This window comes from Plectrocnemia conspersa, unplaced genomic scaffold, assembly GCF_051122295.1.
Source record: "Plectrocnemia conspersa isolate PC_06_02 unplaced genomic scaffold, ASM5112229v1 ptg000009l, whole genome shotgun sequence".
In the NCBI taxonomy this organism is placed as follows: domain Eukaryota; kingdom Metazoa; phylum Arthropoda; class Insecta; order Trichoptera; family Polycentropodidae; genus Plectrocnemia; species Plectrocnemia conspersa.
In genome coordinates, this window is record NW_028277173.1 from 4,519,952 (window position 1) to 4,544,786 (window position 24,835).

Below are 24,835 nucleotides of genomic sequence, written 5' to 3' on the forward strand. Positions count from 1 at the left end.
ATCCAAGAAACTACACATTTATAAGCTGTCCGACAGCGCCGATTTGATCGACGTTAACTTTCAATCCTCACATACTAAGGATATATTACACGTTCATGTTTAAAACATTACTGGTTAATTTAAAATTCTTAAAATCTAACGTATATATGTATTAAATCGGAAAGCAATGATAATGTTTATGTAATATAAAAGTAAAACTCACTTTTCGGCCTCGGAGCCCAGCGACGGGATTTCAAAATTTGAAGATTTCATTACAAAGATTGTTTTATGATTGTTTATCTAATTTAATCAATGTATTCTTCTTATCCTCAACACATTATGTATATATTTAATTTTCATAGTTATAACACATCTAGTTAATTTGCAATCCGATTATTTATAAAAGCAAAAACTCACTTTTAGGCCTCGGAGCCCGTCGCCGGGAATTCAAAATTTGAAAATTTCATTACGAAGATTATTTCATGATTGTTTATCTAGTTTAATCAATGTATTCTTCTAATCCTCAACACATTATGTATATATTTCATTTTTATTCAGTCAAATGACGAATTAATGAAAATTATTGTCGCGTAGCAAAATTTTATTATTAAATAATAATTATTTAAAAGTGTTGTCACGGTACTATCTATGTGAATTTGAATGCTTATTTTTCATTGGTCGACGCTATTTGAATATTTGAATGCTTATTTTTGATTGGTCGAAACAACAGAACGCATTGCCGGCGGCTCGAAAATCAATCGGAACAAATTCAATTTTAATTTTTATTATTATTTATTATTATAATTAAATATATTTCCTTTGTTTACGTGTATTGTTACACACTGTTAATACAAAGCGATACGATTTACAGAGTAGATAATTGAACGGAGAATGTTTCGTTTAAAGTTATGCGCGTCCGGAAGCGACGGCGGAAGCGGATTAGAACAATTATATATAAGATGGTACCATTTGTTCGACACAAAAAATAATAATAAGCACTTGTACACGTATAAACGAAAAAAATATCTGTAAGAAAAGCAGGCTCCAGAAAATCTGTTGATAAAAGTAGAATACAGTATTAATAAGTAAAACTATGGGAGCATTGACAAGCTAGAAAAATAGTAATTAAAAACTACAATTTTTTTTTATGTTTTTGAGAACAATATTTAACAATTAATATCCATGTCCCAGGAATTGTCGTATGTTAGAAATAAAACCGAATTCCAATAAGTATTGTTCTATACGCATTCTCAGTTGATGATAAACATGTAAGGAACCACTTGCTTCTGATTAAGTGATTATCTTTTCACTCACCTAGAGAGACTCGAGATAAGCGGAGCACGACCAACCGCTGCCTCGCTACGAACAAAAATACTGACGCTGGAAAACCATTAATAAATTTGCACCGGATTTTACCAACCAGTGTTGTCCTTAAGCGAAGCATCGGCTTCCTACCTGGCGCGTCAATATGAAATTTAATAAAACATATTTTTTATTTGTTTAATAAATCTTCTGTTTTAACCTGACAACGTAAGCCCAATGCGTTACAGCGGGATAAATCTGTATCAACTGAGTAAGTCAATCGTATATAATGAATTTCTCAAAGTAAGTATTAACCACCTGACTGAAAGTCTGGGAATCGGTGATATCTACTATATTAATAATTATAAATTATTATGTGTAGTATAATTTATAACCAATAGCTGTCACTACAGCTGGGGCACATTTTTTTATAAATAAAAATTCTGAGGGGCTCAGACAATCTTCTGTACCTTATGCCCCCCCCCCCCCTGAAAAGGCTGACATAACATCCTTGATTCTAAAGCAGAAATTCTCGGTTTATCTCTCAAAGAAAATCTAAAAAATATAGTCTCAAATCTATCCCGAAAATTTTTTTTTAAATATGTTATTTCAGTAAAATAATATTGGAATACATTTTCACCGATAAACGTATATTTTTATCAGTGAAAATATAATATGATCTCAAGTTTTCCATACGTAGTAATATACACATTTACACACTTATTATTATTTATAGTACATTATATAAATAAATTTTCAATACTAGATAAATATTTCTAGTAGTAAAAATATAATTTAACTGGTAGGCAGTTCTCTAAAATGTCTATGAAACTCAATTTGATAGTTGCGAAACGTCAATATGCTGTTGAAACCCAAACCTAAGCTAATGAAAGTTATAAAACTAATTATAGTTTTAGAACTTTCATTATGTTAAGTCCAAAATACAAAATAAGCCAACTTATCTCTAAGGGGAAAATAATCGGAAAAAGAAGTACTCAGACATCACATCTCGAATATTGCTTCATAGTTTTTCTGCACTTGGATATTGCACTTTATTTAAAAATATGATAGCTATCCCCACCGATATTACTACGGAATTCTTATATAAGATTATTAGTCAAAGTGTATTCAAACAGAATTTTGGTCAAAAATAATTATCACTTCTCAGAAGTTAAAAATTCACATCAAAAGTAATTAAATTGTGTCGGCGCCGTCGCAGTGGGAACGCTCGGTAACGAGCGATTTAGCTCGGTAACGATCGACATTTAAATGACGTTTTGCGACCATTTATAAAAAAAGACAAAAATCGCTGAATGAGTTGCTGAAGATTATACAATGCTTAAATTCTTGAATTTGAGACATACTCTCCTTGAAAAAATATCGTTATGACCTAGATGTTTGGACCAACTCAAGCGCGAGTTTGTCACACGTTCTCATACTGTTGGCAACCGTGCAATTCGGACGCGGGCACGATTGTATAATATATAGAAAGACAAAATAAAGGATTTATATAGTAAGTGTTTCGCTGGTCTTTCGGCGCCCAGGATCGTACAAGTACATTCCGTGAATGTAATTGTTTCCATGAATAGAAAAATGTTAGCATAAGTATATTATATCTTATTTTAACAATATCAATATTAAAGAATAAATATATTTTTATAAAAATTTAAATAGTCCTTATTTTTTATCACACCTCATTTAGGGAAGTCATTATCAGAAAATAGTATGGACTATATAATAGTCCATCAAATCATAATCTAACCTAACTTTGCGTTGTAATAATATCATAAAGTTATATTTAAACTCGAAACGAGAAAACGAAAATGGAAATCTCATGTGTGAATAATTGTAACATATCTAAGACGCAAAATGATGTACGAAGACTATATATCATGTCAGGACATGTAACTAGCTATAGCATATGTTGCGTCACTCCGATTAAACAATAAACATTACCGAAAGTTTTAATTAGAAAACCTCAACCCTCCTCGCGTTATGATTGTTTTTTAATGCAATAAAAACCAACCACCTTAAAATATTTAATAATGAAATATTATAAATGGATTATTTGCCCAAATGTTGAACGTTATATCATCGACAGACAAAGGGTTAATCTTTGTATTGAAGTAAGATCGCCTTCAAAATGTTTGATTTGTACCTAGATTTTTTCGATAGTGTTTGATTAGCTCAAGCGTTAAACCTAAATTTTCAATGTTGAAATTATGCATCCATCACTATGGCAATGACACAAAAACTTCAATGTCAATGTTCTACGGTCGTGTGGACGAAGTTTCAATGCAAAATGGCTACATTTTTACCGTAATTTATGCGTAAAAGTTACTCCCTGGCAACGCTGACGCCGCTGACCGAGTAAAAAATAGTTTACTTATCACCATGGCAACGGAAAACACATTTCCGCTTGTCAAAATACCGCACAGCAACCGAATCGATAATTATATCAGCGGTAAAAAAAATCTCGGACCGTATTTTGACAGTCGCTATACGCAGGGGTGAGCGAGGGATTAAATTTTGGGAATCGGGAGCACCGCGCTAGTCACGTAGGCAGAAAATCTCGCATAATTATAATGACAAAATGGCGGCGGGAAAATCAAAATGGCATCAGTTTTGAATTCGAACTGAAACTTGGCCATGAGACTCAAAATTGAAATCAGATAGGTTTTTTTTTATTTTCGATCGCGGCCGAACAAAACTTACCGGACAGGTGCAGTTCGTTTTCCATCTTCCCAGATTTGTATTCGGTCTCAAAAACGCGGAGACACGTCACCGTCTGCGAACGAAACGAAACAAAAAACTAGATTAATTCGTGCGTAAGCGTTAAACGCCTGCGAGGCCACATGGCTCCGAAAGAAAGCGACCTGATGAGTCGAATTCATTATTTGAAAAAAACTTACAAATACGCAATAATGTCGCCAGCCGTCGATAAATGCGCGTGCGAATTGAATAAGAAAACGTAGAAAAAGGACTCAGCGAGGCGAAACCGCACGCTAAAGATGAGTCCGGATCGAAAGTGAATTATTATCACAATTCGGACGAGGAGCAAACTTGCGACACATCAAAACACTCCGCCATTCCTCGAAAACACGGCGCGCGCGAAAGAGACGACTGCACTAGGTGCGACATAAAAAATAGCAAAAGAGGGAGATGGATATATTTCCGCCGCAGCGGCAACGCCGACCGGTTGGTTAAATAATTGGCTCGTGCACGCACACGAGAAGCCTTTCCGATTTCATGTTTCTTCGTTAATCGACATCGAACGTGTAGCGTGGTCTTAAGGAGATATTTATTTTGTAAAATTGTATAATAATGGCAATACTATAGAAATTATAAACGATTCAATGAAACGTCAAACATTAAGGGCGAAATCAAATTTCATAATAATATTCTCAAAATCTTAAAGAGTAACAAAGTAAAATGTCGACTCTGTAATACATAAACAATATTACATTGCTCTATGCAAAATCGATATAGAAAAATTACTAATACTTACAGAATATTAACGGCGAACGTATTAAATTAAATATTTCTTTTACTTCTCAAACACTTAAATTACTAATATGAACTATATAGTTTTAGCATTTAATTTTTTTTATAGTTAGAAATAAAAGAACATTTTATATACAAAATAATAATTAATTCACGTCTCAATTCGCACTCCCTCCCCCCCCCCTCTGCTTTACAATGCTGCAAAAATAATTTATTAAGTTTTTTTACATTTCTGTATCATTTTAGTTTTTTTATAATTAATAATATATATTGGAGAAAGCAAGAAATTTTCATTTTAAATATGCACAATTCAGTTTGGAAAAATCAGCTACAATTACACGCATAAGCGCCGTGATACTAGCAAATTTGTTTTAATTATAGAAAACTAAATAAATTTGGTAATATTCACAAATATTTTTTTATGGCAGAATTTTTTCAATGGGAGGGAATTTTAATATGTTTTTTACATAATTTTCTTATATACATGTGGATCCGATTCGAGTTTGCTATAATGGCGGCACTGTAAATCAGACAGCTGTCAATATTCACGCGCATATAAAGTATCAAATGTTAGTTTGCTACAATACATTTACGAAATAAATCGCTTAATCACCGCTCAATGCGTTAAAATTGTTCAACTGTTCTACACAAATAACAATTTTGTACAATTATGTATCGAAATTTACGGGAAGATTATGGTAAATTTCATCGACCTACTATTACTCAATTAAACTTACTTAGTTGGACTAAAATATATTGCAAGATGAAAAAAATAGGCAAAAATAAATGTTGTATTAAAGTTATTACGCATTATTAGTTTTATAAATGGCAAAAAAATATAATGTTTCAAAAAACATCCAATTATTAATATACATATAATAAGATAAATATGTTGAGGAAACACATACAATTTGTACTGCGTGGGTAAAAACGCCCGTAATAAATAAAGCAATTATTTTTTCATTTAATTTTGAAATTAAAGTTTCAATTTTATTATCGATAATATGATTTTAAAATATTTTACGATGTTTACCATTTTCAATGCAGTTCCATTTAAATTTGAACACTAGCAACATTAGTCACACTCCCACCTCAATGTTTACAAATTGTCCGAATTGACGTTTGATTGTGATCTCTTTATCAATCGTGCCGCTTTCTGTTATTATGATATTATAATAATAAACATATTCATAAGAGTAAAGATTGATTATCATATTATGTCACTAGCGCGCGCACTACATCAATAAACATCGATTATGTCAAAAAACATGTTTCTTTCTTTATGCCTATCTTATAAATAATCTTAATAAAATAAAGTTTAGTAATCAAATATTTAAAAATGAACCGAGAAAAATCTGATATTGCATCACCTGAGAATGATGCAAAACCTTTCAAATGCGAATATTGCGCTAAGAGTTTCAAATGGAGCTATACTCTCAAGACTCATATTAGAATACACACGGGTGAAAAACCCTTTGAGTGTAAGATATGCGATAAGAAGTTCACCCAGTCGGGTCATTTGATCGAGCACGCCCGGATTCACACTGGAGAAAAGCCTTTCCAATGTCCGCACTGTGATAAATCATACGTAAACGCATCTCATTTGAAAATACATCTAAGGCAGCACACCGGAGAGAAGCCTTACGTGTGTCGAATATGTTCTAAAAAATTCGGTCATCCAAACAGTTTGAAGTTTCATTTAAAAATACATACTGGAGAGTCTACGTTGCAATTTGTAAGTGTCTCGTTATCTGATTTCTTATTATTATATTTTATATGAGTTATTCTTTTAGCCGTCTGTTAATTATCAACACATAATGAAAAAATACATTTGCGATATATGCGGCGCTAATTTCAAATTGAGCCATTCCCTCAAAATGCATCTGTTTAGTCATTCCGGCGAAAAACCGTTCATCTGTGATTTATGTTCGAAAGGTAAAGATTTTAATATAATATTTATATTATATAAAATATATATATTTTTATTTTATTTTTTAGCGTTCACGCAATTGAGTCATTTGAAAGAGCATTTATCTACTCACACCGGAGCAAAGAAACGTGTCAGTGCCAAAAAGGCGATATGCCGTCCTTATCGTTGCTCAGAATGTGGAGCGTTCTTCACTGGTCTCAGTGCTTTGAAGAGCCACGTAGGAAAACATAGTGGTAATTAATATATTTATTAGACCTTTTACGGAATATTACAACAAAAGTACAAATTTTTTCATACAATAATACAAAAATTTGCACTCTACAAAAACAGATTGAAGAAAAACAATAAGTTTATACGTTTTATTTATTTATATACAATTATAAATGGCATATTTTAAATAGATTCGTTGCAGAGTTATTCATTGTGTGTTCACTGTTCTGTCCAACCTGTTTGAATTTTAAAACGTATTTATGTAGATATAATGAAAATATATTTTGATATGGTACTTTCTTGTTCAGGGGTCAAAATTATTCTAAAAAAAATATTTATTTGTTTATACATTTTATTTCTCTCTATACAATTGATGAACGTGTTCAAACTGCCACATACCGAAACAGAAACCCTACAATTTCTCCAAGAATCTGTTTTGTTGTATTCATGGGAGGTTCACTATTAAATTTGCAAACGTATTTATGTAGCAAAGCGTTTTATTACATAAATACGTTTTAAAATTTAAACAGGGCAGCGAGTGAGTATTTGTCAGAACAGTGAACACCCCATGAATAAATCTCTGTAACGAATCTACTTAAAAATGTAATTTATAATTGTATATAAATAAATAAATTAATAAATATTTTATTAAATAAATTTGCCTCCCCCCCCCCCCTATAACAAGAAAGTACTAAAAATACATTTAAGATAACTAGTAAATAATTGACGCTACAACAAAAACAAAACTCCTTCCAAACTTTTCTATTTATCACAAAACAAATAAGAGAAAATGCCTCATAAAAAAATTAAATTTCAATCCTTTTTCTTATTACTTCAATAGAAATAGTATGAATATAGCTTTTTTGTTATTTTTATGGTAGTTCGTGAGAAATCGTCACTTAACAATATTGTGTTGTATTATAATTATGCTAATTTTATTTATAAATAGGTAAAAAGCCATATAAATGCGGTATTTGTGGAAGAGCTTTCACGTCTCAGTTCTTTCTGACGTCACACATGAGAACGCACACTGGAGAAAAACCTTATCAATGCGAAGTGTGTTCAAGGCAGTTTTCGCAAAGGTATAAGTTTAAATTTGACCTTGAATACATATGACGAAATAATAACCACCCTTATATTATAGATCAGTCCTTATTTGCCATTTGAGGACTCACACCGGCGATAAGCGCTACGGATGCGATTTGTGCAATAAGAAGTTCATTAGTCGCTCAGATTTGACAAAACACATAAGAACTCACACTGGAGAGAAACCGTACAAATGTGAATTTTGCAACTCGAGTTTTAGCCGCAGCAGTCACCTGACACGACACAGAAAAATCCATTTTAGCAGTAAAAAGCGGAAGAAGAGCAGATCTAGAAAATTTACCAAGAGCAACATGACTTCGGAACTGAACGAAAAAGTGCTGTCAAACACAAATCTGATGACGGATCAGGACGGGTTGATCGAATTCGAAAACATCACGTCTTCCGTGGATAATGTGTTCATCGATAACGGAACCACGATAGACATGAGCGATACTAATAATTTATTACCAAATCAAGAGTTTTGTCCTTTATCATTCCACAATGCTATCGATCATAGAAATAGTCTGCAATACACGTTCGAAGATTGCAATTATCAATACGAAGAATTCGGAGGTTTAGAAAAGTCAAACAGCAGCGATTCGATGAAGAAATTCGCTATTGTTAAAAACACGAGTAAATGGCTCAATCAGAATTCTAGTTGTCATCTGAAGAGTAGCTGCGAAGAAGTTAAACTTCAAGCTGATATTAACTGTAATCCATGGCAATGCGGTATTTGCGATATGTCTTTTTCGGAACGATCGGATTTAACCAATCACGTTTATACGCACAATTGTGATGGTTTAAGTTCTAAGTATACGAAATTAGTGAAGAATCCGCTATCGGGCATGTTGGAATTAAAAGAGATCGTTCCTAGAGAAAAGCCTAAGATTATACCGAAAGAAGAGTTGAAACCGGTGATTGAAAACTTTCTATTGAACAAAAAGAAAAAGGTGATTATCAACGAAGAGCAGTTCTTGAACGAAAATATGAAATATTTGGAATTGTTCGAGTCCAATCAAATCATGAGAGAAAATTGCGCGAAGAAGGAATTGCATAATATGATCGACCACATGAATGATGAAAATATGATTCATAATTACTCAGAAGATGATGTAAAAATCGATGAATTTTCTACTGACGATGAACAGGTTTTTATATTATGATTTATTAATTTCAATCCAAATCGATTTGAAACTAAAATTATGTTGTTAAAAAACATATTTAATAATGCAATACTTTCTGGGTTATCACTCTCAGACAAAAAATAATTACAAAATACATTTATCACTTTTTTATATGCATACAATAATTTAGATAAGTTATTATTTATGAATTGTTTATTAACGAAGTAAAAAATATGTTAAAAAAACAATTGCTCAATTAATTTTCTTCTAATGAATGTTATCTATGTGCTTTTAATTTCTGAGAATCTAATGGAAAAGTTTTTTATTGCAAAACTGATTAATTTAATGAAGTTTTGTTATGGGGGGCCCCCTGCGTTGCATCAGTTTTATTTATTGTTTTTGTGATGATAAATGACCCTAATAATGCATAACATTTAAAAGGTCGAAAAACAATTTATCAGTTGATAACTTTAGCTTCATATAGTTAATCTAATTAAACATATAAATATTGAATTGGAATTCATGATTGTATTACTAAAAAAATATAGGCTCGTATTTTTCGGGTCAGAATTTATATTAAATGCTTAAAATTTAAATTGGACCGGTCAGTACTTATATTAAATGGTAAGAATTATTTTAACAGGTGGTCAGAATATTTTTTTTCAGTTGACAATATTGTTATCGTATTGTTGTTATTGCTGTAACGCTGAAGATTGGTACAACTGGTCGATCTGTCATTCACATGTTGGCAGTTTATTATTATTATCAAGATGTTTTAGGGCCAACTTGTTTGTTTGGGCTTGCAACATTGTCAGATATCAAAACAACAAGCCAAGCATGCTCTCCGCCGCCTCTCTGTCGTTATTTACACTTCGTTCGTTGCGCTGAATACCTTCGCATCCTACATACAATTTAATAGATTCGTTGAGAGTTATTCATAGAATGTTCAATGTTCTGACCAACGCTCGCACCTAACCTGTCCAATAGTTTTGATGCGAGCGAGATATTTTATAAGATATTTCTTAAATAAATAATTTATTGCCCATTTATATTTATAAATAATATAATATATTTTTTAATTCACGTGATCGTCCTATATTATAATTCTGATCATTCTATAATTTTATTCTAACCGTATTCTATTTTTATTCTAACCATTTAATATTTATTTTGACCCTGAATAATATAAATATTTCATTATTTTAATTCAAATCATCTCATATTTTTATTCTGACTGTATCCTATTTTTATTCTAACCATTTAATATTTATTCTGACCGTGAATAATATAATTATGACCGTTCATACTTTAATTCTGATCGTCCTATATTTTTATTCTCACCATATGATATTTATCTGACCGAGATTTAATTTTTATTCTGACCCAAAATTAATTTACATTCTGACCAGGACCACTGAGAAAAAAATTGGACCCCATGGAGAATTGTAAAAAGTCGTAAAATAATAGATAAAGGAATAGAGATCCGGTACTCCGAAACTCAGGCTTGGAAAATATTTATTTTATTCGTATAAAATTTAAAAATATATCGATTGATCGCCTGATTTTCGAATAAATTTTTTTGCACTTTTTCCACTTTACAAAGAAAGATTCAAGCCCCGGTTATTTACATCAACTGGTTCCCCCCTCTCGTCGAACCTGATAATTTGTTTTGAAATGGGAAAGGTTTTACCATCTTAATCTTTTATCTTGCAAGAGCAGTGTACGCAGCAACTTGTTTTGGTTTTTAGAGAAGTACTCTTTTTCTACTTAAAAAGTATTTTAACACTTATCTGACGACTCAGATAGTACCTACCTACATATGTTCGCTGATGGTAATCCACAGGATGTGTAAAATCCACATTTTTTACCTTGAATGTTTAACGACAATTTCTGTAGTATCAACCTGCAAAAACTAAAGCTTATTGTGCTGCCATCTATGAAATGAATGTTTGTACTATATATTTTGAGTTTATGTTTTCCTTGAATTTTGTACACACGAAAATCGTAAAATGATTCCGTATTTTTTTTTCAGTTTGACAAAGCCATTGATTATATAATAAATTTAATTTGATAAACATAATAAAATTAACTGTTATAACCCACTTACAGTCGTAGGCTGGTTATAACAGTTAATTTTATTATATTTATCAAATTAAATTTATTATATAATCAATGGCATTGTAGTAATGAAAAAAAATACGGAATCATTTTACGATTTTCATGTGTGTACAAAAAAACACTGATCTCTATTCAATGAAAAATATAAGGTCACAATATTTTATTTATATTATACAAACATTCATCTAGAATTTTGATGTTTCTACAACTTTTTGTTTCAGGTTTTAACTGCTTTAAATTATGAAATTGCCGAAAAGCATGTTGATGAAATTCAAATCGAAATTATAAACAATCACTACATCGATTTGAAACCCAATAACGATCCAATTCCAGACAAAACAGACATCAATATATCAAAAACAAGTCAACCGGACATTGAACTATTGAACTTGAAGAGTGTAAAGAAGTACATTTGCGATAAATGCCCGAAAGCTTTTAAGTATGCCATTTTTATTTATAGATATTTGCCCATAATGTTTTTAAAACTTTGTTATTATTGAAGATTTTCGCATGCTTTGATGGTACATAAGCGATGCCACACTGGAGAGAAACCTTTTGTATGCAAAGTTTGCAATCAGACTTTCACCCAAAAAGGACAGTTGCTGCAGCATGAGCGCATACATTCCGGAGAAAAACCTCATCAGTGCTGGCAGTGTGGAGCATCTTTCTCAAATGCGGCACACCTCAAGTAATCACATTCATAATTTTATATTGCTTGAACTGCCGTTAACGATGTTTGTCATCAGCTCACATATGAAGACGCACACGGGAGAAAAACCCTACGAATGCGAGATTTGCCATAAGCAGTTCGGGCACAGAATCGGATGGAAGCTACATCAGAACATCCACACTGGAGAGACGCCTTATAAATGCGAACATTGTGGAAGAGGTATTTATCGCCCATATGACTCATTTTTAGTAATATTTAATATGCAACGAAGTAAAGAAACATATTTGATAGATTAAATTGATTTTATATTCAATAGGTTTCCGTCAGCCGTCTTCGTTAAAGTCGCATCGTCGGACGCACACAGGAGAACGTCCCTTCCAATGCGACTTATGTCCGAACGCATTCAGGCAGAAGTCTACCCTCATATCACATCGTCGTACGCACACCGGCGAGAAACCTTTTGAGTGTGAAGTTTGCGAACGTAGTTTCTCATCGAGGAGCGATTTGAAAAAGCACTGCGTCACACATTCGGAAGACAGGCCATTTATCTGCACACTGGATTCGTGCGGAAAGTCTTTCAATAGAAACTTTCACTTGAAGCGCCATATGGAGACTCACAAAACAGCGGATAAACGAGGAGGGTTAAATCAAGATGATCCATTATACACCACCTTAGTCGATTCTAATAATTTGTATTGATGTTATTTTATTTTATGAATGGAGTCTGTGATTGTATTTTGTATGTTTATAGTTACTAGATTAAGATTATTTTATAACGAATCATTAAAAATATTCCATTAATATATAATGCTAAAAAGTAATAAATACATACTATATAAATACATATTGATTATTCTTTTCTCTTTGACACCAAATGTATTTTTATTAATATATTACTGAGAGAAAAACAATATGTATAATAAGTCAGCTTTTATTGAAGTTTAAGATGAAATAAGTACTTCAATGCGAATTAAAAAATAAACAGTGGAGACTATAACCGTTTCAATTCCCTGAACTGACTTCTGTAACTTACAATTGAAAAGCTAGTACATTAACTATTTAATTACATATCCAGAACCGGCTCGTGGCGTGTGCGAAGTGTTCCGTACATAGAGGTGTCTAAAATATAATTATATTTTATGTAATTTTCAACCATTAATTCTCTATCGAATTGAGTGAAATAGAACACTGGAACGAATTACTCTACAGAATCATTTAAATTATTTTAACCGTGGCCTCAGAAAATATTGCATTTAGAAGATCTTCAGATAAATTATTTACCAAAATGAATGGTAAATTTCTTAAAATTATTGAACTGTTTTCAAATACATTCAAAACGCATTACTAGGGAAAAATATATCCAGCTAGAAATCATCTCATTGATCGCCAAAGCTATCAAAGACAAAATTTTGGACATGGTGAAAAATGCTTTGTATTTTTCTATATTTGCAGACTGTATGCCGGATGAAAGTAATAAATGACAAATGTCGATTGTTGTGCGATATAAGCACATTGAAAAAGAATCTGAAGTTTGCAACTCAAAAGTCAAAATCAATGAAAGTTTCATAAAATTCATAAATATTGAGGACACGACTGGAATTAAAATATTCAAAGTAATTTTGTATTCTTGGAGACAATATGGCTTTTCAAGGCTACGACAATGGAGTTAATATGTGAGGTATAAGAAACGGTGTATAATCTCATATTTCAAATATCAATCCAAGAGCGATTTTCATTCCATGTGTGTCATTCTTTAAATCTAATCATTGTTGATGCTATAAAAGGAGCACTTTAACGGTTCGGTGGTTATTGCGCAAATGAAAATTACGCACAGCGAAAATTTCGATCATAGGTGACCAATATACACATATACGTATGTATATAAAAAATAATGTATGTTTATATCACAGACGTCAATATGATTTTATTTTAAAAAAATATTACAATTATATCAGTAATTTACATTGGCATGATACATACAATTCCTAATTTTACACAATATTTTACTTAAAAATAGAGAATAATATAAAGCAGTTGGAATTAAAAGTAAAATATATTTTACAATCATCTATATTCAAAGCTTTTGCTATGTAAAATTTTCTTGTGCGCAATTTTCGTTTGCGCAATAGCTCATACATTAAATTTTATATGGATTTTGTTAGAGGAAATAAGAAACAAAAATTCTGCCATATAGATAAATTAATTCAACATGTATTTAGATATGCAATATACATGTCTTTAACACTAGATTTATGGCACCCGAAAATGACTTTGAAATGTTTCTGAATTGTATTCCGAGAGTGTTTTTTACGACTTTTTATATTTGAACAACGCAACTATATTAACGCTATTTTTGTTTTTGAAAATCTGGTCACCATATACCAATTTTTAATGACACTCGTCAAATTAAAAGCTTTATACCCGTAAAGTTAGTGTTAAAAATATTTGGTCAGCTTGAAAATAAAAATCGACCAAATTCTCAAAAATAGTTTTAAAATGCTTTTTTATGATTGATGAACTATTGAAACATTATACATATAATTAATTTAAAACCCAGTGCTAGACTTTGGATTATACTTGATTTTTAATCAAAATTTTGCATATACACGTCACACGTAGCTCTAAATTAAAAAATATCTACTATAATGGAAAACATTACAAGATTACCGACTATAGCAAAAAAAACTATATCTAAAAATCGAAACTTAATTTTAAATAATCAACATAGTTTAAATTAAGTTATCTTTGTGAAGAAAAAATCTGCAGTATAAAGAAAGGCGTTCATGTATTAAAAAATCAATTTTAATATTAATAAATATATTACTAAAAAATGGAATAATACACATTTACGGATCACAAAAAATAATCAGTCGGAATGGTTTAATCCTGCGATTTGCAATAATAACACAAGCCCATGAATTTTTATTTTTTTAATTTATCAGTAGCTCTTCCTAAAAACAGCGTTTCAGGTAATAGTCTACTAAACTTTTCTTTATTTACTAAAAACATTAGGTTTATGAGACAATAAGATTTTCTTCAAATCATTGTGTTAAAAAATCTCAGAATTTTTTTGATATCATATCCTTAAAATTACTATAAAAAATGACAGGCTTATATTTCACAATTTTATTAATACTTGCTTCTAATATACGCTTGTGTTCATTATTTGCCAAAACAGCATCCACGTCGGAAGTAGCGTTGTAGTGATTACATTGAACGCCCAATTGCCGTATATCTACATAATAAAAAATTCGTTAAAATTTCTGAAATAACATATACAAATACACAATCTTACCATTGAATCAACAACCGAGAATACAATCGCTTGTTGTGTAGCTTTGAAACCACGAAGCATCGACATATCCACAGTATCTTCGGGAAAGGCCCAAATAGTATAGCTACAAACGACTACAGTCGACAAAAGCAAGGGATGTAGAAGTAACCATGTAGTTTTCATAAATGCAGTCCTAAAACTATATAAACAATTAGATTATTATTTATTTAATTAATATTGATAATTACGTACTTTTTCAATAGTTTCCCATCAGTGGACACATCTGGCACGTCTATTAACAGAGCAAACGGAGTATAAACAACAGCCAAGCAGAATCCCAAAGAAAAATTATGCATCCCAACGGATAAAACGAGAGTTCCCAACTCCAACAACGCCAAGATGTTTAACAAAAACAATTCATCTCTGCCTATTCTCCGCTTATAGATCAAATTCAAAAGCTGGGGTAATACGAATGTCAAAAAAATGGCAATCAAACCGAAGCCGTAATAAATTGATCTTTCAGTCGCCATTGCAAAATATTCCACGCCAATCTGACTTATGATCTGCGGAGACTTCATAACAAGATATCCGATCAAATGAGTGACTAGATATATTATTCCGATGTATAACAGTTTCTTATTGTCGGCTTTGTCTTCATCTTTATCTCTTTTCTCCGTATTATCGCTCTCAGCTCTTTGAGTCGTTAACCAGATAGCGAAAGCTCTGATAAAAAGTGCTCCAGTTAAGATTCCGAGGGGAGGCATGTATTGCCCGATTGAAACGAATCTATCTAAAGCTGGTCGGAGATAGAAGAAGAAGCTCTGGTGGAACCTCTCCAACAAATTGTTCAAGCTGCGTAGCGTTCCTTCCAGAGCATTAGCCGGATGTCCTCGGCGTAAAGGTCTTCCTTTGAGCGACGGCTCAAAGTCGATTCCTTCCATCGTTATGGCTTCGATTCCATATCGGTGAAACAATCCGTGATTACCAGTCGGAACCTAAATGAAATCAATGATTAATTAAAAAATATGTATTTTTAAAGCAATATTGAAAAAATTTTACTCCAGTTATTTGTGTGGTGACCATCATAAACAAAGTACTGAGATCATTTAACCAACTCTTCCATGGACCTTGCTTTGTGATCCAAGAGTAACTGAAAAATAATAATTATTAATAAAATTAGGATAAACCTTTAAATATATGCAGTGTTCCAAGCCTTCCAAAATTCTTAAAAATTGTACATTTACAATTGGCAAACAATTGAAAGCAAAATTTATAGTTTTTAAAAACGTCATAAATTATAAAAATAAAATATAGGTTAATTAGAAAATATCTTAATACCTTGAAATTACATTTATCAATTAACCATTTGTCTTCAAATATTAAAAATAATATAATAAGCTAGCATATAAAAAAAGGCTGAGAACACATTGATAAATATCACGTTATTCAAATAATACAATTATTTACCTATTTTTGTACGCATTATGAACATTCGATTTAATACACATCTTATGAACTAAATTCACAAGATCCAAATTAGGCAATTGTCCATTCAATCCTTCGACTTTAACATCAATATATTCTAAAAGGAACAGTATAAATGATAACTAAACATATAAGCACATCCGTATTTTATATTTATATTATACTTACTAACGGCAAGTGCTGGCAATTCTAAATTTATGGCCGCTTGTATAGCACCAGCTCTTCCTTTCAAGTTACCCGAATCCAATACCTTTTTATTGGATCGATAATTTTCGTTGTACTGATAAAAGGGACCGAATCTGATATCATGCCCTTCGGATGTTGCAACGCCATGATATGCTTCCAACCACGCCTGCGCCCCCAATTGCTCGTGTTCAGTTATCAAGATTATAATATCTTTCGCCCAATATTTTTGAGCTGCAATAAAATAATAAATCAATGTAAAATCTTAAATATTTGTAAGTATAATAATAATAATGTACCTACATCTTGCGAATTTTGCGAAAGCTAACATCAAAGCTATTCCGGCATTGGTGTTACGATGCTGAGAAGATAAGGGACGATATGGCACACTTAAGACGAGAGCTTCAGACGAAGCTGATCTTCCAGCTCTTAGAATTCCGTAGACATTTTCACCGCGAAATACCTACAATATATCAGTATTATTTTGATTCACATTCATAACTGTGTAATTACTAACCTGTCCTTTACCCAAAGGATAATTAAGAGTGAAATTGTGGGTATACACGTCTAAGTTAATTTGATGCATTTTAGCCGCCAGCCATGGAATCGGAATTGAATCTTTATTTTTATACTTTTCCTATTAAAATATAGAAAAATAATATTATTGATTAAACTACACAAGATGAGATAACTTCATTTTTATGTAAAACTATTTTTGCGAAACAATAATTTACATGAACTACTTCAATGTCACGAGAGCACCGACGCACATTTTTTCAAATATTTAATACACACTGATTTTTACAATTATGTGTTGTTTCTAATGCAAAATTAATAATAATAAATAGATTATCTCATCTTTAAGTAGATAAAAATTGCAAAATTGTCATACTTACGTTTATTTCATTTTGGAATTCGTTTAAGAATTGCGTAGCGGAGCCATCGTCGATAAAATCTGAACGCACTAAACCTACAATAAATGCGTTTATGTAATGTTTTGATGAACCCTTTTAATTTATAAATAATTTCATTACCAGGTAATAGAGCATTCTCAGAGAAGTAATTGCTGTTATTAAAAAAAGGGTGGGCAAGGAGGCAGAACCACACGACTGCCACCAGACAGAGGAAAACGCATGCCGGACGATGAAGACGAGCGACCTGTCTTGCCCAACGTCCAGGTCGAGTCTCAGGATCAGATAAGAGACTCATTTCGACTGAAAAAACATTAAACGGTGCGTTTAGTATTAAAAATATAAAATGTGTAATGTAAATACACACATGGATAATATGTATCAACAATTCAGCTTAAAAAGAAGTTATTATGACGCTTTCATTGGATCGGCATTTTGTGATTGAAGCTGTCATAACCTCAAAGATAAACGTCAATTTGAAATATCAATCGGTATGAGTAAAATATTAATATGGGTGAATAATTTGTATTTATTATATTTTTATCATTTATTTATTGATATTTAAGTTGTTTTAAACTTAACAAAATATTGTTCAGTATTACCCTCCCTCAATATATCTATGTACCTAGGTATATATAAGGGGGACCAGGAAGTAAACCATTATTTTGCAGTGCAACATTAAAATTTAAAAATTATTACTCAAAATTACAAAATATAATTTCCATCATTTTTGACCATCCCTTCTCATCTATTTTATATATTTTTAATGCCCTTTTTGTAAAAACTTTGTGGTTTTAAGTTAAAATATTAGTTAAGGTGACTTAAAACATTGTTCACGTAACAGACTTTTTCATTTCTGTAGGAGTGATCCATAGACGGAAAATATAATAGTCAAACGAATCAATGTCTGGTGAATAAGGCGGGTATGGTATAGCTTCCTAGTTCAGCTCTTGGATTTTTTCGCGGGTCAGTGTTGCTAAATGAGGGCTTGCGTTGTCTTGTTCCAGTACTATTCCTTCGTGCGACATCCAAACACCCATTCTATTCACTCTCCCGATACCTTTTAAATAAAATTGCACTGTAAACCAGAAATATCCAAGTTTCTGGCTTAGTGTGTCGATGGTTTGAAGAAGATCGGAATCAACTCGAGATTTCATATTTTTTATAAAAATTCGACCGTCATCCACTTCTAGATCCTTTAGGCTCCGATTACCCGATTTAAATATTTTTTCAAAACCAGGATTGACATGTTTACTTTTAGAACTTCTTCTTAAGTTTTTTAATTGCTTCTGTAGCCTTTGGTTGCATTTTCTACAAAAAAAAAGATTTCACAAAATGTTTCTTCCGCCGCGTATGGATGCAGACTAACTCAAACTAGACCATCTGAAAATAATGGTGAAATTCCTGGTCTCCCTAATACTTATATAGGGGACCTATTTATATATATATATATATATATATATATATATATATATATATATATATATATATATATATATATATATATATATATATATATATATATATATATATATATATATATATATATATATATATATATATATATATATATATATATATATATATATATATATATATATCATATATATATATATATATATATATATATATATATATATATATATATATATATATATATATATATATATATATATATATATATATATATATATATATATATATATATATATATCATATATATATATATTTATTTATTTAAGTTTCATTATGCTAATAACTTGTGTGGCACTCTGGTAAAACTGGCGTGTCGGACACACCTTATCTTGGCGACTCTGGCGGGTTCGCACGCCGGTGTGTGCCTCGCGCACCGTCCACACACTTCACATTTAACACGTAACTATTATTAACGATACTTTAATCAAATACTACTGCAGCAGCTCAATCTGTGTATAATTGCCACTCGTCACCTTCCGTCGCCAAATTTACATTATATGCACCTCGTTTAACTAAGTTAAAAAGAAAAGTTAATACTTGTTAAGAATGTCGGCGCAGCACTTAGAAACCAATGATTATGAACCCGACGCTGTGTTTGGCCCTACCGGCTACGAAAGCGGCTAACAACATTTTCTTGCATAAATAAAGGTGACCATATGTCCTCCTTTGAGGAGGATTGTCCTCCTCAAAAAATTTGTTTTCCATTTCCTCCTTTGAAATGACCAAAAATTTCAGAGATCGCGTTTTTATTTTAGCAAATCCGACCAGCCATGTTTTGATGCATGGTCATTACTTTTATTAATTGATTTACTACAAATCTGGCCATCATAATTTAAAGCCTGTCCCTAATGCGTCATAGTAGCTTTTATAACAAAATAAGGTACTTATTAAGAATATCGTGCCACGCTCAGAAACCAATAATTATTAACCATTTTCCGCATTTGGCCCTAACAGGAACGAAAGCGGCCAATAATATTTTGCTGCATAAATACGATTTTAAATTTAAAACTTAGTTTTTTATTGCCATGCGCGTGTTTATTTCCCAAACATCAGTTAACAGTCGCAATTAACCATTTACCAGTGTTGTAGTGTGTTATTCTGTCATTTTGTTCATTTTAAATCATACGCATATTGGAAGGCAGAATTAAATTTCAAGTATTTGTCTCCAGGAAAAATTCAAACAGATAATCTTAAAGCTTGTTTTAGTAAATATAGGACAATTTAGCCGTAGCCGTTATATACGGTATAAGAGGGGCATTCTCAAGCGCTGACGTTAAGAATTAGGGACGATATCAAGGTTCTCTAAGGCACTATACAACTGAATATCACCGAGCATCGAAGGATTGTTGACACCACCCATTAAAAAATAATTTATTTAATACAAGCTACATCAAAAATGTAATCGATTGTATTTCAATCCATCCATAAAAATGCAATAGGATAATAAAAAATGTAGAAATAGCTAAAAAATCTCTTTAAGAACAAGAAGCACTTCGCATCGCTGAAATTCCAGACTAACCAACGTATCATACAAAACGAAATATATGTTTGTGTCATACAATTCCGGTGCCTATTTAGTTGGATGAATCTATTGACACTTTTGATATTAGTGCCGTTGATGAAGAGTTTAATGTAATAGAAAAACATCTTAATCCCACTATGGATTAATAAAAGGCACTGCCAATAAATAATTCATGATGAGACTCAAGAAGTAAAGTTATTCGTAATATACTGTGAACATTGAGAATGGTATGCACCATTTTTTATAAATTTTACAACCTTATAGTATTTGTAAAAGAGCGAAACAAACAAACAGAACGGACGGAATAATCAGTACATTATTTTATTGTTTAATGCTTATCTTAAAATAGATGTTCATTATCTACCCGCAATTTTTTTATGAAGCTCATTATAAGTTGCTGTATTTATTTATTGCATCGCGATGTGATGCAGGAATGAAGACATTTGATCGATGTTAATAAATTTCATAATTAAAGCTGTTTTTATTCTCAGTATGTGAGCTTTATTTTATAATTGTAAGTACAATGTACCAGTCGTATAGTAGGTAACCTAGTGACCTGAAAGACCTGGATTTGAATCACACATAGACCCTGATATTTTCATTTCATTGTGTCTTAAAGACCCGGATTAGTATTTATTATAATTATAATTCTGGTCGATCATTGCACATATTTTTTTTTTCAGATTTTCCTAATTTCGCAGATGAATAATTAAAATTAAATCGAGCTAGGTTGTTCATAGTGACATACATATATTGATTATAAGCTGTAATAAAAGTTTATAATTAATAAAATATATACCACTATTAGACATTTATTTTATTTTGATGTTTTACTACTTTATGTTGTTGATTGTGTTTACCCCGATGCTACAACGAACGATTTACAATAAATATATTGGGTTCCAGCAAGACATTTTTCCGCTTTTACCTACGTGCAGTTATAATTTCAATAGTTTTGTGAGTAGTCACTTCAATGTATGACGTAATAGATTTTTGGAGACATACTCAGAATAATATATTTTAGCCTAGCGATACATTATTAGATTAGAATATGTAATTTTAAGCGTTGTTTCAATCTTACATTAAAATTATTACATCTTTTAACAAAGTATATAAGCGTAAGACTAAAAGAATATGTAATTCGTACTTTTTAAACATAGAATTATTATTTCGTAATATTTATTACTCATTTTATACATATTTAAATACAAATAATACATCTTAAAAACATTACCAAAATACTTTAACTACCCTCAGTAAGAAAGTTTATATATATATAGTTGTATATATTATAGTATATCGGTTTTGATTTATTTTAGTAAAATATTAAATTTTAAATTGAAAATGATTTAAAAAAATATACATTTTTATTTTCTCACACATGTATTAATATTTGTATATGCAAGACTCACAGTTTTTACTCATACACCAATCGTGCAACGCCGACATCTCTCGAAAATTTTATTTTATAAGCACTAATATGATTGTCCTTTCGCGTAACCGCTTGTCACATTGATACGTTCATTATAACAATTGCACGTCAGGAAATCACGAGATGAAGCGTCGCGTGTAGACGAACGATAGCTGATGCGGTCGGCAATTGACTGCCGCTGCTACCGAATTTGTTAATTCAGTAAATATTTATATTACACCTCGTACTCAACAATCTAATTATAATACTGATGAGTTAAAATAATGACTTCTTGTCGACATAAACATATAAGACTGTGGAACTATATAATGAAGTTATATATTTTATTTATAAATGTTTTTAGTGTATTTTTTATATTTACAAATAAATTTCTCTTATATTTAAGAAAACATATATTTGGTTACCACACACACATAAAATATTGAATATATTTTCTAAATCTGATTTTTTATTTAATATATTTATATTATAGAAACAACATTAAATTAAATATAAGCAAAAAAGACCAAAGCACGTATTGGTTTATAGACTGAAGAACACATATTAATGGTTTAATGTCTTTTGTTGCAACATGATAGACGTTAGCCTAGTGCGTTACAGCGGGGGGAAAGCAATCAACAGCTACTTAATAAGTAAAAAATCAGTCTATGAATAAGTGACATATTCTATTAAATATAAATTATTATTACTACTTACAATTAATAGATGTCACTATTAAGTCGATGTCACTGTCAATTAATAGATGTCACTGTAAGTCGATCGGAATTATGATTATATAATAATCACTAATACTGATCTCCCAGATACAATAGAAATTAATAAATATAATGTTCATATGAGGTTCGAACTCAAGAATTTTAGGTATTAGTCACCAACTATATCACTGGTCTATCGTGCTAATAATTATAAAGGAAAGTTTAACAACGAAAAATAAAATTAGCTTTAATTAACCCTTTGAACCCTGAGGCGTTCATTGTATTATCACCATAGCCCCGAGTTCCTTAGCAATTTTTGACCAATATATAAATGTAAAAATAAATATAGTGTTTATCTTCAGAGTTCAACTTTGGAATGATAAACATCAAAATAGTTTCAGATCCAGATCCAATGTAAAGGAAGATCTCGCATTATTTGCACCAGTATACGTTTTTTTACGTTTTGTCAAATCCTTCTCTTTTGCATTGGGATTTTCATTTTTTGCCCGCTTGTATTTTTCCGCACATACAACACATCTATTATTTGATGTAGCTTCTACTGGTCGAGGAATTTTGTTGATAAAAAATATATTGATTTCTTATCAACCCATACGATGGCAGCTACTTTTCCATTATATAGCAATGAGTGAGTGGTACGCTCCATTTTATTTTTTGCCATCAGTTCTTTTGGGAACCTTTTTCTGTTTGACATTAGGTTCCACATAACATCATGCCATGCTTCTATTGCAAATATTCTGCAATACTCACAGAATAATAAAATCTATCTGTGTATATGCAATCGTATCGTTTTTTTTCGCGGGCCGGTATTCCGAGCCGTAGGGAAATAAAGATAGATGTCGAAGCCGGTAAACCGGCCATTAGGGCATATGCCTCACCAAATCAGGCCGGTTTATCGGCCTTTAGAGTTCAAAGAGTTAAGAAATTGGCTACTGACGATTAAATTACTACACTTGCATTACATCGTGCTTAAAAACAGAATAAATACAAAAACTTGTAATGAACTTCACAAAAAAATATAATTGGCACAAACATGTTCATATTTTGTTATTTATTTATTTATATTTATATAAATAAATAAATAACAAAATATGAAAAAATATATACCGCCGCAGTGGTATTTTATTAAAGTAAAGTTTAGTTACACGTTGGAATATGATGATAAAAGAGATCGACGAGCGAAACGTTGCCGGTCATAGTCTTCTCGTCGAGATCCACCAAAAAGAAAAGTGGTGCCCTCCATCGCTGTCGTGTCAATGCTACCAGAGTGCAGCCTAGTTTTAGTTATAATATAATAAATAAATATGCCTCCACGATTTACATACATACGCAGGGAATAACAGCTTTACGCGAATAAATTACATTAAGAAATAATGAAGCCGTCTAATCAAAATGAAGTGGTGTTTTCATAATAGAAAAGGTTATTAAACGACATTTTTACGCTAAATGGTAATCAATTAGCTGATGACTATGCATAAAGTTTTTCAAAATGAAGTCTTCTACATTTTTTAATGAAATCTATATTAATAAATACTTTAAGTTTATTAGCGAAATAGAAAAATTTGAAATTATTAATACTTTTTTATTAATATCATTAATAAGGAAAATAAATATGAATGGGCAGAGATTAGAACAATGAGGATTTTCCATTTCAGAGTAAATGACGTCTACCCATTTTCCTTTATTGGATTCGAAGCCGCCAGGTGTTTTTAGTAATGCTGATCGACTATATCACTAGAATAAATAAATGTTCGTTATTACCCCACACTAGAGGGGAAAGGTAAAAAAGTAAAATTAAAATAGCAATTGAATATTTGAAAAGTTATCAGCGGGCTTAATGCGTGCTAAGTGTCATTATTATGGTGGTTTTGATTTTTTAAAAAGGTAATAGATTTTCAATGATGCCCCACGCTTTT

General features: G+C 31.3%; 3 protein-coding genes across 6 annotated transcripts in view; 1 reads left to right on the forward strand and 2 right to left on the reverse strand.

The window, feature by feature from the left end:
* Positions 1 to 4,387, reverse strand: part of LOC148231630 (influenza virus NS1A-binding protein homolog) — a 51,600-nt gene extending 47,213 nt beyond the window's left edge. For both annotated transcript variants that reach the window (XM_088192267.1, XM_088192268.1), the window contains exons 1-2: positions 4,194 to 4,387; positions 3,997 to 4,069 (exon numbers count right to left, since the gene is read on the reverse strand). In XM_088192267.1, coding sequence (XP_088048393.1) covers positions 3,997 to 4,021 — 25 coding nt within the window. In that variant the 5' untranslated portion in view covers positions 4,022 to 4,069; positions 4,194 to 4,387. The remainder of the gene's footprint in view (positions 1 to 3,996; positions 4,070 to 4,193) is intronic.
* A 1,441-nt stretch (positions 4,388 to 5,828) lies between these two features.
* LOC148231633 (uncharacterized) lies at positions 5,829 to 12,763 on the forward strand. The gene is made up of 9 exons (XM_088192265.1): positions 5,829 to 6,520; positions 6,579 to 6,720; positions 6,784 to 6,948; positions 7,875 to 8,007; positions 8,070 to 9,159; positions 11,475 to 11,692; positions 11,756 to 11,941; positions 12,000 to 12,142; positions 12,240 to 12,763. Exons 1-9 carry the CDS (start codon positions 6,125 to 6,127, stop codon positions 12,620 to 12,622), a joined length of 2,856 nt encoding a protein of 951 aa, XP_088048391.1. The 5' UTR covers positions 5,829 to 6,124; the 3' UTR covers positions 12,623 to 12,763.
* Positions 12,764 to 14,842: 2,079 nt separating this feature from the next.
* On the reverse strand, positions 14,843 to 22,380 carry GAA1 (glycosylphosphatidylinositol anchor attachment 1). 3 transcript variants are annotated; one of them, XM_088192274.1, is made up of 11 exons: positions 22,187 to 22,380; positions 17,900 to 18,079; positions 17,762 to 17,835; positions 17,383 to 17,502; positions 17,169 to 17,328; positions 16,851 to 17,099; positions 16,665 to 16,779; positions 16,257 to 16,347; positions 15,450 to 16,192; positions 15,219 to 15,396; positions 14,843 to 15,158 (listed from the first exon to the last, which is right to left on the reverse strand). In XM_088192274.1, exons 1-11 carry the CDS (start codon positions 22,221 to 22,223, stop codon positions 15,066 to 15,068), a joined length of 2,040 nt encoding a protein of 679 aa, XP_088048400.1. In that variant the 5' UTR covers positions 22,224 to 22,380; the 3' UTR covers positions 14,843 to 15,065. The 3 variants fall into 3 exon arrangements, with proteins under 3 accessions (XP_088048400.1, XP_088048403.1, XP_088048402.1); XM_088192277.1 differs by lacking the exon at positions 22,187 to 22,380 and adding an exon at positions 18,379 to 18,407; XM_088192276.1 differs by lacking the exon at positions 22,187 to 22,380 and adding an exon at positions 18,144 to 18,219.
* Between the last annotated feature and the right edge of the window lie 2,455 nt (positions 22,381 to 24,835).

What these genes read in the sequence shown, in the direction of transcription:
- LOC148231633 (XM_088192265.1), top strand. Translation starts at nt 6,125, where the DNA reads ATGAACCGAGAAAAATCTGATATTGCATCACCTGAGAATGATGCAAAA. An exon ending in GAGAGTCTACGTTGCAATTT is followed by an intron (nt 6,521 to 6,578) that starts GTAAGTGTCTCG and finishes TTATTCTTTTAG; the next exon opens with CCGTCTGTTAATTATCAACA. An exon ending in TTTCTACTGACGATGAACAG is followed by an intron (nt 9,160 to 11,474) that starts GTTTTTATATTA and finishes TTTTTGTTTCAG; the next exon opens with GTTTTAACTGCTTTAAATTA.
- GAA1 (XM_088192274.1), bottom strand. Translation starts at nt 22,223, where the DNA reads ATGTCGGCGTTGCACGATTGGTGTATGAGTAAAAACT. An exon ending in AATTCCAAAATGAAATAAAC is followed by an intron (nt 17,503 to 17,761) that starts GTAAGTATGACA and finishes ATATTTTAATAG; the next exon opens with GAAAAGTATAAAAATAAAGA. An exon ending in CATAATGCGTACAAAAATAG is followed by an intron (nt 16,348 to 16,664) that starts GTAAATAATTGT and finishes ATTATTTTTCAG; the next exon opens with TTACTCTTGGATCACAAAGC.